Genomic DNA, 14,571 nt, shown 5'->3' with positions numbered 1-14,571 from the left:
GAACCGGCTGTGTCCAGTACAGGGCAGCCCCAGCCGACCCGATGTAGGCCCTGCTCCTAAATCCTTGCCACATATACCCAGTGTATGCACACATATGATTTTTTTTTTAAATTTGGTTTTATGAAAAATTATTTCAAAATTGCATAGTGGGACAATGTATATGCGTTGTAAGGGACTCTGGGAAACAATTGCATTTAAATTAAGCTTTTGATACTATTTAATCTTTGATTATTATTGCACAGTGTAATGCTGTGAGTGGGTGTGTTTTTCTTACCTTACGTAATTAGACAGGTGTTCCTGTGAAAGTGACAGTAGAAAGCTCTTCTACATCTGAAGCTGAAGACACAGAAGATTTAGAGGATGTTATCCATCATCCGGATTTGGCAAAATCATTGGATAAGATTAATGTAACAAAGTATCGACAATTACAGGTGAGAAGCATGTTCTGTGCTTTAAACTCCATAAAGGCAAATTATATCAATTAAACCATGTTTTATTCAGAAATTATGGTTACTCCAATAACCAGCTATGCAGCAGGCCCTCTGAATAACTTTCAGTTAACCTGCATTATGTTACACAGGCGTCCATTTCAAAAGATGTGTGTCAAATATGCACTGGATTTTCAATGTCTGAATAGTTCTACTGAAGATGTGTACGCTAGAAGCATATTGTCAAATACGGCCATAATAAGAGGAACTTCACTTAATACACATAACTGCAATACACATAATTTCTCTGTTCCAGTCTTGAATCATGGTTCACAAATGTTTTGATCAGTGTTATTGCATGCAGTATTTCCTTCCAAGTATTTCCTTCATAAATGTAATTTAATGTTATTTCTAAGAGCTAAAATATTGTAATGATTGTTGTGTAAAAATAATTTTAAGAATAACTGAAAGGGTGTTAAAGCACCATTTTATAACTGAATTTGGTAACAAACTTTTTTTCATTTGCTTTTTATTATTCCCCCTACTTCTTTGATAGATCTAAAAAAACTAGCAGTAGTGAGACTGCCTATTGCTGCAAATGTCTTGACAGGGAATGTTCTTCTCAAAGGAAGGGAAAACAACAGTTGTGTTTCAGTGCCTCATTGAAGGCTGCTGAGGTAATCTGTCACTATTAGAAAGTAACACCCCCAGGCAGAATAACTGGGTTGTTTCTGAAGTGTCAGGATTTGAGTTTTGTTTAGAGAATCTGCACTGCCTCTAAATGAATGCTGCTAAAAATAAGACCTATAGCCAGTCTGGTTTTGGTGGTGGTTCATTCATTCACACTGGGTGGATGAACTGTTCCTGTGTATAAAGACTATATACCTGTCTTTATGTAAGCGAAGTGAAGTTGAAGCTTAACTTATTGCAGAGCTATACCCAATGGGAGAGTTAGAGTGGCTTAGAGTTACTGTGGAAGGCAAAAGGACAAATGTATAAATACTAAATAAATAACTACCTGCCTTTTTTTTCAGCGGAGGCATACTTTTTCATTAGGCCTACCCTTTTTCTTTCTAGAACTTCTGTTCAGGAAGATTTTCAAGGTTTTCACATGTTGCTGGGACTTGAAAGTTGTATAGCAGCTTTCTTCTTTGTAGGTGATTTCATACTACTGTTTGTGTGCAATGGCTTGACATAGTGCTGTGCAGTGGCTTCAACACTCTCATCAAGAGCACTGTGTTGAGAATCATGGAATTCCAAGTCACATGCATATTGTGCTAAAACTTCTATGCAGCAAGTATGGTGCTTTCAGGAAACACTTGATGTATTGAATCTTGGTGTTTGGAGAGGGAGGAATATTACTTTCAGGACACACTGCAGAGGCAGTGTTCTGTGCTTTGTGGAAGGGTTGTCGTATTGACCTATTGTCAGTGTTGCCTGTAATATTATATATAGAGCAACTGTAAGGAAGGGAGGATCTGTTATTAATTTGAGCTTCCTGGGACGTAAAACTACAAATTCTAGGAACCTACTCCAAAATTGGTTCTAAATTTCCTGTGCTTGTGAAGGTCCAGATTTTCCTGATTTTCTGAATTTGAAAACCCAAATACTTTTTTAGGCCATGGTTGCATATCTTGCAGCACTGTTTAAGCAGTCTCAAACTGTTGCTGTGCCTCACTCATCCTTTTTGCTACATTGATGCAAAGCACAGTTTCACATTTTGGCTGAACTGAATTAACAACTTGTCACAACCAAATTGTGAGGTCTATTTCGTCTCCGTCTCTTAGTACTTCTCCATTTCATGCTTCAGTCTTTTTCTCTCTTGTGTCTTTTTTCATGTTTATGTGATTATAAGGCAAATTGATTCAACTTGCTGATGTGGAGTTACCTCATGTAGTTCAACAAGGAGAAGTGCAAGGTCCTGCATCTGGGGAAGAACAACCCCATGCACCAATATATGCTGAGGTCAGACCATCCAGAAAGCAGCTTTGCAGAAAAGGCCCCGAGGGGGTCATGGCGGACACTAAACTGAACACTAGCCAGCAGCGTGCCCTTGTGGCAAAGAAGTGAATGGCATCCTGGACTACATCAGGAGGAATGTTACCAGCATGCCGAGGGAGGTGATCCTTCCCAGCACTGGTGAGGCCACACCTGGAGTACCGTGTCGAATTCTGGGCTCCTCAGTACAAGAGAGACGTGGGCATACTGGAGAGAGTCCAACGAAGAGCCAGAAGGATGGTTAGGGGACTGGAGCATCTCTCTGATGAGGAGAGGCTGAGCGAGCTGGATCTGTTCAGCCCAGAGAAGAGAAGGCTCAGGGATCATATTACTGTATATAAATACCTGAAGGGAGGGTGCAAAGGGAAGTCAGTGCCAGGCTCTTTACAGTGGTGCCCAGTGTCAGGGCAGGAGGCAATGGGCACAAACTGAAGCACAGGAGGTTCTCTCCAAACATCAGGAAACACTTTTACTGTGACGGTGACTGAGCACTGGCACAGGTTGCCCAGGGAGGTTGTGGAGTCTCAGTTCTTAGAGATACTAAAAAACCATCTAGACATGGTCCTGGGCAGCTTGTCACAGGTGGCCCTGCTTGAGCAGGGCTTGGACCAGATGACCTCTAGAGGTTACTTGCAACCTCAACCGTTCTGTGGCTCTGTGATATTTCTCCAAGTTAGTTTTTGGCCATCTTAGTGACTCACACTGGCTTATGTGATTGGATGCATTCCAGAACTGGAGCATGGTAGTGGCAGAAGTCTGTGGCTGATAATGTGAGAGGGGTAGTGGAGGATCCTTTTTATCTGCATTAATTTGACTTGGGTACTGTCATTAAACAGCTCTTACAGCAGAGCTGCTTGAGTGGGGAGCTGACTTGAGGAACTGATCTAGCGGAAAAGTAATCTAGTGTATTTGGCTGTAGCAGACTTTGGCACAGCCTTTCAGTAAAGTGGGACAACCAGCTGTGCTAGAACAATGATGGGATTGCAGAGTGGGAATAAACAGTAGGAGGTAGGCCCTCCTCAAACTACTACTGTGCCAAAAAAGCTCTCCAAACATCCCTTGATGGGACTAAATAACCAGACTTTCACTTCAGTATGCAAGCCCTTGAGAACTTCTCTGTATCCTTCTGCTCAAAAATGGGCTTCAGGCATACCACTTAGTGGAACAACGTTAGTTGTGTTTTCGTTTAAAAAAACAAAATCCCTTGGCTAATGAAAAACTTATTTTCTGCTTAAATTAAAAGTTAAGAACTGATAAATATTCGTTCCTTCCACTAGAGGGAATCTGAAATGTCAGAATTGCCTCTGATGGAGAATGTAGTTGAGGAAACTCCCAGATTTTGAAATCTTGACTAAGGATATAAATGGTGAACTTCACACTTAATATAGTTAGCAAGGTAACTCTTTCTACACATTAATACTACGTGAATTAAGTTGAATCAGAAATTGCACTGTAACCCTTTTTTTAAAAATAAGGACAACAATGTCATCAAGTAGAAAAATATGGCTAATTACTTAGTAAAGTTTTTTTATATTTTTAGTTTTTAAACTTCGGTTTTATACCTCTGTCTAGTGTTGAGTAGTCATATTGTGTACAGTAATTCTAAGGGCTATAGATATATTTACTATTCAACTTCATCTTAAAACTGGTCAGTGCTGTATTTGGGACCAGACAACTAGAAGGGTCAATCTTGTAGCTTGGATGTACGTTTAGCGCTCTGATGTATTCTAATAAATTTTTTCTGCACAAAGACTAGAGGATTATGTAAACTAGTGAATTTCTCAAAAGCAAATCGAAGAATAAAATGTACATATACTTGTAATTTAATGGTGACATATATGTTTGCACAGGTGCAAGGCATCTTTCTTTACATGTAGGCTTCTGATAGTGCTTATGAGGACATGTACTGCAGTGTTGGTCAATTTTTTTGTGAAGTCAGCCCATAACCGTCAAATATTGTGTGATAAATCAAGTTTAAACAAAAGCTACAAAGCCTCCAAATTTCTGTTTAAAAAATCTTGATAATTTGATTATTGTATAAGACTTTGCGCTTTGAAAACACAAACCAGCAACTTGAAGAAAAAGGTCAGTTCTGTCACCTTTAGAATTGTCTAAAATCTGTCCACAACAAAAATACTATAGAACTAAGGTTTCTAAAGTTTGTTGCTTGCCAAAAAACCCTACACCATAGAAACTTTAAAATACGTATGTGTATGCACACACACACACTATAAATGGAACTGTAAGAATTCTTCAGGTTTGTGGTACCTGTGACTGATCTTCAAAGCTATGTTACAGGATTCCAGCTTACATGTCAAGTTGTAGATGTAGAACATTATTGTTGCTACTTTCTGTGCTGTGCTTCTGTATCCATAAAAGGATTTCTAGCTCCTATTATTTCCACACGTGCTGAAGTAGATTGCGGTAAGATTTGTTGAGGGTTCTCCTTAGAGATTTCCCCACCACCCCATGCCTAGAGGCAACTTTGTTATGTCATGGCAGTTAAGATACTGTTAAATCTCTTCCCAAAAACTGTCTTTGAAATGCAGTTTTCCTGTACATTCTGGCCTCTGAGGGTCTTTCTCATGTGTTCAGATGATAAAGATATGACTAGCTTTCTAGTTCCAGGGTTAGCTTGGTTGATGCCAGTCTAAGGAATTTAGGAGTGGGTTTCACTGGACAGTAGTGGCAGACCCATAATCTTCACTCTGAGTGGTTGTCACTGGGAGGGCTGTATCTTGAATATTTTAGAACCTGCATCTTTGAATCACATTCAAAGTCCCTCACATAGTATAAGACCTGTGAAGACCTTTTTGTGTTTGTAGAAGGATTGTTTTTACTATGCATCCTCTTCCACACTAGTCTTCTCAGTTGATTGCTTGTATGAAGTGCAGTAGTATGCTCTTGAGTAAGCTTTTGATAGTAAACAAAGGGTTTCAGTAAGATTTGGATCTTTGCTGCTCTGTCAAACTGATTGATAAGGTGTGTACAAAAAACAGTGTCCTATGTTACATATATGTGTCTGTATACAAGATGTATAGAGAAATGAAGAAGCTTTGTATACTGTTAATTCATGTAGGTTGCCCTCTGAAAAACAGAGCAGCTTGATAACTTTAACAGTTTTCACCTTTGGTACCAGAAGACTGTGTTAAGGCATGCAAGAAAAAAAATTCCTATTTGTTCTTTGACTACAGATGCTGTAATTAAAGATAATAATGCTCTGCTACTGTATGAGAAAATGTAGTGATTGCTTATCAAATCCTGACTACTGATCACTGAAACTGAGAGTTTCACAACTTAGAACTGAAAGTTAAAATACAAGTGTAGGCATCTCATGAATAAGACTAGAATATATTTTTTAGATGTTTGGGTTTGTTGTTGTTAATTCAACATGAAGCTGTTTAACTCCCTCAAACAGCTTGGGATTGTGAAAAACTTACTTTTTTTTCTGCTGAAAAACTAAGTGAAATCAATTGGAAAGAGTACAATTCTTGCAGTCCATAATTTTGTATTCCTACTGCTGTAATAAGGAATAAAATCCTGGATGAAGAGTACAGTCTGAAAATCTAGGTATGGCTACTAAGGATTTTTTTTAGAGCTCAATTTGAGCTTTTGATGAGGTAGAAGTATTTAGTTAAAAATGAGGTTTGAAAAGGTGATGGGGAAGAAGAGTAGAGAAGAACATACATTCCTGATAGTAATGTCATAGGCCCAAGAGACTTGTGCTATAATCTCATGTTATCTGTTACTATATTGTAAATCTGTTAAGTGAATCACACTTATTTCCACTTTCCTGTGATAATTTTTTGCAGCCTAGCGTTACGTATCAGTAGACCTCTGTCATGTATATTTGTAGAAGATATGTTATTGCTTGGAATGTCGTGTGCTAGTTATTAACTGGACACATTGACTTTTTGTATAATATTGCATGTTGATCTGACATTTTGAGATAAATTTCATGATAGTTTGTCTGTGTTGTGATAGTTGGAGCTGGAAGAAAGCGTGGAAAAATTAAAGGAAGAACAAAGAGCCAGAGTAAAGGCTGAGGAACGGATAATGGAGGTAATGATACTTAATTGTTAATAATCTTTACTTTTAAAGGAGGCACCAATCAAACTACCTACTTGCTTAATTAGGAGTAATTATCAATGACCTCTAATGTGGTAGCTTCCAGAGTTTCAGTTCAAAGTCACATGGATCATTTATTAGCCTAAGGGCAATGATGAAATCTGCGTTAAGTAATGTGTGTTTGTTCTGTTGATCCTATTCCAGAGCCTTGAACTCCAGGTCAAGCTACTCTTTCAATGCGTTTCATTCATTTGGTGTATTGCCTATGATCTGGGCGTCCTGATGTTTGTTTTTCTTGAGAAAGTGATTAAATCTGTTTGCAATTTGCAGCAGATGGATACTTCTTTGAGGTCTCCCACCTTCTTTATCATGACGTGCTGAAAAGCTGTTTGTTGCAAATCTTGTTTATGTGAGTTATTCTGCTCCTTTGATTTTTAAGTTCTGTTTCTGCAGACAATAAAAATATCGGATGGTTTCCTGCATAGTGTGTTGGCCATAGCTGTCAGCGCAGTTTCACATTATGACAGAACTGAACAACTTGTCACACTTAAATTGTGAGGTCTATTTCCCCTCCATCCATTGTTGCTGACCTAAAAAGATCCTTTTGCATCAATAAGCAGAATTTCTTGTAATAGAGTTGAGTGTAAGATAGTGTAAATGAATGTATTTGATTCTTAGATGTCATCTGGAGTGGACCGGAAGTGGTGGTACCCTTTGGAACTTGAGCATGAAATAGTGCCCCACATTACAGGGAGCAGATACCCACAAAGGACTCTGCTATCTACAAGGCTCATTGTAGTCCTCCAGTGCGGCCATCCCCATCCTCCTGCAATATCCTGTGCTGGATATCTGTTGTTTGAATATTTCAATGCTTTTTAGGCTAAATACCCACTCCAACAAATCTTTCTCTGTCATGCTAGACTGCTTGGACCTAGCACCTTGTCACAGGAGAAGGGACACAAACTAAGTAGCAGTAATCTCTAAAATTGTTCATTTTGTTCCTAGTTTAACAGGTACAGTGCACTACAGAGATCTATAATTTTTTGTCCTCTCATAAAAGATGAAAGAAGGAAATCCTGTGGTAGCAGTGATTGCTTAGCTGTAATCTTAAATGGGTGTCTGAGTTAATGTTTCCCTCAAACACAAAACCTTGTATATCCTACAGTTATCATTCAACTTTCCGCTTGTCATTGAGTGGATTAATGGTCAATGTGAAGAAAAATCGGATTGTCTTCATGGTTCAGTTTTGGAATGCACAGTGCAAGGGAGAGATACAGTATCATATAAGGAGAGCGTTGGCCTTCATTGAGGTTTTTTTATTAGTAAAAATAAATTCTTTGGTGCTAATGTGTCATACAGTACATGCAAAATAACATGATATGAAAGCTAATTTTTTTTACTTGCTCTGCAACATTCTGTACATACCGAAGACAGTGCTGAGCCAGCCGTTTTGTGTGACTGCAGCAATTTCACTATGGTAGCACAGAACTGCAGTTGTGGGTAAACAAACCTGGACAGAGCTTAATGTAGCAGTGCCCTGATTACTTCTGGTGTAGGAAACTCTATACTTCTGGGTATTTCTCTTTGTGATACTGCTCTGTAGGCTTGCAAAGGTGGGGTTGGGTTTTTTGTTGTGGTTTTTTTTTTTTTGACTGACAATGATAGAAATTACTTGACCTTTTTCTTTTTTTTTCTTTTCCTCCATAGCTGGAAATTGAAAATGCAAGATTAAGGAATCTAAATATCTCCCTATCTGAGGCTCTTCATGCACAGTCAGTAACGAACATGATTCTGGAAGATGAAGGTGTTCTAGGCAGCATTGAGAACTCTTTCCAAAAGTTTCATGCTTTTTTAGACCTCCTTAAAGATGCTGGGTAAGTTGTCACTTTACTTAAGTCTTACTGTTTCTGTTGAGATGTCTTTCCAAAATTATCATCCTGATGAAGTGTGCTGCCTCCTCCGCCCAGGTCTCTAGGACTGTACTTGCAAAGAGTAAAGGAAGAAAAATTAACTGTATGTACCTACTGTTTAGACTTTTCTCAGTGGGAAAAATATGATCCAAGTACTGTCCAGCTGAATTCATGTACCTGTTCTTGGAAGAGGCTTTCAAGAAGCGCATTTCAAAAGAGAAGAAAACTTCTATTAAAGCATGTTTCCAAGTCTTCATTAGATCACCTGCAGCATTCCCATAATATGAAAGGCTCAAAATGCAGTTGAACTGGCTTCAGAAATTGTCCTGTTGCCTTGCGCCCCATTTTACTAATTGAAGTACTGAAATCTAGATGGATGCATCTGGCCTCTATACTTAAATTCTGGATTATTTATTATTACTTGAAATATTTAAAAGAATATTGATTAAAGTTTGTCTTAAGGTTCTACCACTGTGCTTGCAGTTTCTCAGGGGAAGGTTAATCCTTCCCATTTGTCAATGAATTTCAGCTTAAGTTGTCAAATCTGTTTTCTAAAGCTTATGTAGCCAGGCATGGCAATCTCCTCCAGGTGAATGAAGGAATGATGTGAAGATACATTGTAGTCTACTTTGCATGTTCATAGAAGACCACAGAAGATTTTATTTGCCCTCCCTGCCTCCTGCTTCCATCCACCTCTAAATTGTAGTACTGTAACTTAATGTAAAGTTCACCCTAAGACTGTGTTCTAATTTTGTGCTGATCAAGTGGTAGAGTTGCCATTACTTTAAGAATGAATGTCAAACTTTGGAGGAAGGAAAAAATTCTCTCTCACTACATAAAAAAATAATTTTTTCACATGCATCCTACATCTATTCATGATAATAGGAGGCTGCTCTGAAAGTTACAGAACCCCAGTCACAAAGATTGCTGTTCTTAATAAGCTTCTGTTTAATGCTGTGCTATCAATTGGTGTCTGCAACTTCTCACTTCTTATTGAGGCTTAAAACACCAAGTGGTAGGTTTGGCCAACCTATAAGCTGGCAGGTGAAACAACATGACAGTGGTTGTGTAGCATGTAATTGGATTTGGCTGTTAGAGACTATGCTAGTTTGGGAGATGTGCATCAATATTCTGCTTGAATGATAGAGTTTTAATCTTTGTTCTGCCTGACAGGGAATCTGCTTGCCAGTGTCCTGTTCTGACATCAATGCTAACTGGGAGAACTTCATTATTAGCCTCATAACACTGAGTGAAGGCTGACAGTTTTGAACCTACAGGCTAATTTGTGCTAAGACAGGAAAACAGCTTTATCTTCTTTAGGCTATTTTGGGCTTCTCAGAAAATAATAGAAAAACTATCTTCAAAACTTAAAACAGATTCTGTTTCTTCTTCTAGGTTTGAATGTTTAGGTCTTTCACGGGGTAAGAATTTTTTGTGTCATTTTCTATTAAACTTTATTTTACAGACTTGGACAACTTGCTGTATTAGCTGGAATAGACCAGTCAGATTTTGGTCTTTTGGGGCATCCACAAATGAATTCTACTCTCAGTAAGCCTGCTAACATGCTAAAGGAGAAGTCTTTTGAAGAAGAAAGACAAGAACACACCCAGAATAGCAAAGTAAGTCTGTAGAGGGAATACTAGTGGCAATATGCTTGATGCTATTTAATGTACTTTTCAGCTGTTATGCCCCTCTGACTGAAAGTAATGATTACCAAATGATCCATGAAGTTGTTATTGCAATCTTTTGCTGTAGCTGTATTTATACAGAGCATAGAAATTCAATGATTAATGTAAACTTTTTAAGTAATTACCATTTGGAACAGAAACCGTGGTATTTTGTAATGTTCTAAAGAAAGTTTCTCCTTCTGAAATATGAAGTTCCAGTAGTGGTATGCATCCATTAAAAGTGGAAAATACAATGACTAGGTATTTTAGAACCAATTAATAATGATGTGTAGTGGGTTTGAAAAACTTGGTCTGATAATAGAGGGTAGTACAAATATGCCTACTGAAAAGCAGGAATTTTCTTAAGTTATTGCAGCGTATGTGTCAGTCCGGTTAGATTTCCATATGGGCCACGCCATTAATTTCAGGCAACTACAAATTCGCAATATTAACACCATAAGGTTTTAGTTTCTACTCTGAAGTCAATAAATAGAAAACTTTCTGTATTTTTCAAGGGAGGTACTAAAGTTCCCTTAAAAACAAACAAAAAAAAAGGACCAGGCACCAGGCTTCAGTTTTTAAGACAATTAAAAATTATGATACTGTCAGCCTACAACCTTGTCCAAGTTGGATAAAACTGTAATGCTAAGATTCATTTGGCATTCCAGTATGTTTTTTATAACCAATGTCATTACTGTTAAGTGTTCCAAATTCCTCAAGAACACCATCATGAGCTTCTAAAACATGATGGTAAAAATGGTTGTTTTTTTTTAATGGTGTGCAAAGCAATTTCCAGTTTTGCAGTTTGAATCTGCTAAAATTATTCAGAGTAGTGGAGTAGTTCTCATTGTAGGTTCTTCAACATTTGTTATAGTTTGGCCTGCCACAGTGTTTTCAGCTGATGCACTGTGACATTACCTTGTTCATGCAGTTTATTTGAATCATTGTTTTTCTAATTCGTCTACATTTCGAAGCCTGAGCTTGAAGTATTTTTTAGGTGTACGTGGCAAAGGATGATTACAAAAAGCTTCAGCTAACACACTGTTCTCATACTTATCTCCTAGTATTGATTAGTTTGGATTCTTGTAGCGTCTAGGTATTGTGGCATAGACTATTGGGATCACAGTACTGTGAACTGTGAGCAAATGTAATGAATTGCACATATTTCAGAATGATAGACGTGATTAGGCTTTGGCTGCTTCAACATAACTGCCTTATTTCTGTAGTATAAAGTTCAAGTTAGGTGTGAAACTGTAATATGCCTACTCTGTCATTATCACTCTAGCAAGCTTCTGAAACTTGCTTGCTTTGAAAGGTAATAAAGGTTGTGTGATTGCTCTTATCTCTGAATCTTTTCTATATTATGCAAAGACTTTATTTTGCTATGCAGATTTTAGTATATGGCAGTTGCAATACTGGATTTTTTTTCTCTAGTTGTATCACTATCTTCATTAGAATCTCTTCTTTCAGAACAGAGCTGAGGACATCCAAGTTTCTCTTCCCGGCACATTTCAATCCCAGATGACTGTAAATAACGCATTCTCTGCTCTTAGAGAAATAAAAGAACTTCAGACTGCTGGGCAACGGTACCAGCCAGGCACAAGGAAAGAAAATGAATCTCAAACAATTAACCAAAATAAAGAGGATAAGCCTCAAAATAGTACTCCAACGTTGTCTGAGAGGACAGTCAAACAAAAGGAGCACGCAAAAGGCTATCACTCAGCAAGGCAACGGGTTACCAGTCTGCATTCATTTTCTGATTCCAGTGTGCATATTAAAAGTAATGGTAGCAGAATATCCAGTGGTGCTTCTGGTGAAAACAGCAGAAGTTGTTCCTCAAAGAAATACATCCCTAGAGCAAATGAAACAGCAATTCCAAATGATGGAGCAAGAGGAGACCAAAGTAGACTGCAGACAGTAAGCCGCTCTGGAACTGATACTGTGGGATCTGGCTCTGAAATACAAGAAAGTATCCAAAGTGTTACCAGCATTTGAAATGGTTCTAAAATGTTTGAACTGCTCTTTACATTTGCAAGATTAAAAATAAATTTTGGATGCCTCAGTATAGCTTGCGACTTTTTTGTGAAGTAATGTTGACTTTGTAAACTGGTAAAGCATTACATGCTCTTTGGTATTCCTGTTTCATGTTTGCATCACTTGTCACTAGATTTTTATTTTTGGAAACGTGATGGTACTGGTAGAATGGTACCCTTTAGTTTGAACTACATACAAAGGATACCTGGAGTGTAGATTTTAATTGTGTATCACAGATCCGATTGTAGAGTGTAAACTGTTTTGAGCTAATAAAATTAATTTGAGTACAGATTTTGCTTTTCGTTTATTTTGAGTGTATTGCAATGGAAAGGGGAAAAAATGGTTTTAGGGCAAACATCAATTCATGCCTAACAGTGTATGGGTATGACATTCCCAAAGGTAGTAGAAGTTTCAGGTTTGAAAATGAGCCTAGAAACATCTCTAAAAGAAATATATAAATACAGCCATTCTTCCTTACTGCTATGACTGCAGATCATAGAATAATACAGATTGGAAGGGCCCTCTAGGGGATGTCTAGACCAACGCAGTTCAGTTGCTCTCAGGACCTAGAGGAATGTGAGAACATAAAAGTAAAAAAATATCTTTGGGTTAAAACTCCCGGGGTTTGCCCCTCAGCTTCTTGTTTCTGTCCTTTTGCACAGGCAGCTGATCTGCAGCTTCTGAACTACGGCACAGAGTAACATAGATTTTGATTTGCATGATATGACACAGAAAATCATACTGTTTTGCCAGGAATAACAAGACGACACTTCAGTATGGCCCTGAAAAATAAAGCAGCATCTTTCTATGTTTGTACCCTTGCCTGAGTGCCATGCGAAGGCAATAGGTCAAGACCCTAATATAGTAACTATGTAATTATTAGTTTGCTTCACTAGCTACTGCTTTCTATATAAATGGGAGTTCTGTAAAGTTATACTTATTAGCAAGGATTGTAGAGATGAGGAGGATGTTAAACGTTTAAGCAAATTTTAGGAAAAGTGGTTTTAAGCAACAGAAAATGTGCATTTGGAAGAAGGAAACTACCAAAACTCTTTTCGCTTAGGATTTAAGCCTAGGTCATTTGGTTCAACAATGGAAGTTAATTTTGCTTTTGCATGAACCAGTCAATTTCAATTCCTTAAAATAACTTCTTTCTATGACTTTTTTCACATGCACGTGCTTGTGTCAGTCCTCATTTAAAAGAAATTTCTGAAATTGCTGTAGCGGACTCTGGGAGACGGGGTAGTAGAATCTGACATACAATGCTTATCTTTATGAGCATTTCAAATGTTGAAAACTCATCACATTGTGCAGTGGTCATGAAAAGCTGCCTTTTTTAAAAAACTACATTTAAATATTTTGCCTTTATTTCACTATTTACAGAGTTAGCTGAGATTTTGAATGATCCTATTTTAACCTGTTTGATATGGACTTTTTCCTTGTCAACGTGTGTTCCATTTTCAGACTGAAGGGGACAGTGGGTGATGGAGCAACAGAAGGTATTTTTCACATATGGGAATTACGCAAGATGATTTGGGCTGAACTGGGGTGAAAAAAATTCTGTATAGCTTTCTTTTTACTCTGTCATTTCTTGTGAGAGTTCTGGAACATGGATGATCTGCAGAAATTCCTGACTCCAGTTGCTTGACAATTATGAAGTAACTCATGAATCCTCAAATGCAAATTTTCTGCTGAACAAATAGCATGAGATTGCCTTAGCTATTGCAATATTGCACAAGTAATTGCACAATGAAAGTACATTATTTATACAGACTGTCACTTCAGAATAATAGCAGGTAATATCTAAAAAATTGCATCGATTATTATATTATCCCAAACATTTGAGGTCTGTTGCTTCAGCCATGATTCTCTGCTTGTGATTTTGATTTGATTGAACAATCACATGCAATCAGTTTCTCCAGCATTAAAAAGCTACATGTTCCCTTTTTAAAACTAAAACTCTAATCACTGTGAAATGGTGGATAAAATTATAAATTAAAAAATGTTCAGATTTGTGAGGTTAGGAATTACTAGTGTGTTATTTGTCTCTTAAAATGCCATAAAGAACTTAAAACAGTTTATGTCTTGTATGCCATAAGCAGGTGCCTATAATCTTTTAAGTTAAATACTACTAGTATTTGCTTTTAAAGTATGAATTATCTAAAAAATCATCATTTAACACAAGATTGAGCAGGTAGTATATCACTTAGATGGGCATATTTTTTTCAGTGGGATTAGTACTTAACTTTTTTTTTTTTTTTAATCAGAAATATGAAGGATCCTCCATATTGTTACTGGTGCTGTTGTGTAGCACTCTTAACCATCAGAATATGGAGTGTAGTTGAATGTTGGATCTGAACTCAGTAGAGATAAATGGATGGAAGTTACCTGGGGGAGAAGTATTTTTTGAGACTATCATGAATATTTCAGAAGTTTCAAGGTTTCCACTACTGATTTAAAAATGCA

General features: G+C 37.5%; 1 protein-coding gene across 1 annotated transcript; it reads left to right on the top strand.

The window, feature by feature from the left end:
- Positions 1-287: 287 nt before the first annotated feature.
- LOC104618792 (centrosomal protein of 78 kDa-like) lies at positions 288-12,066 on the top strand (the record flags this gene model as incomplete). Its single annotated transcript, XM_010284481.1, has 5 exons — positions 288-431; positions 6,411-6,488; positions 8,202-8,368; positions 9,870-10,023; positions 11,542-12,066. Coding segments are annotated over 5 exons (1,068 nt in total), but the record flags the coding sequence as incomplete, so codon positions are not given.
- Between the last annotated feature and the right edge of the window lie 2,505 nt (positions 12,067-14,571).

The sequence above is a fragment of the Phaethon lepturus genome, unplaced genomic scaffold (assembly GCF_000687285.1).
Source record: "Phaethon lepturus isolate BGI_N335 unplaced genomic scaffold, ASM68728v1 scaffold12513, whole genome shotgun sequence".
Classification (NCBI taxonomy): Eukaryota; Metazoa; Chordata; class Aves; order Phaethontiformes; family Phaethontidae; genus Phaethon; species Phaethon lepturus.
This window is presented reverse-complemented; position numbering and strand designations above follow the sequence as displayed.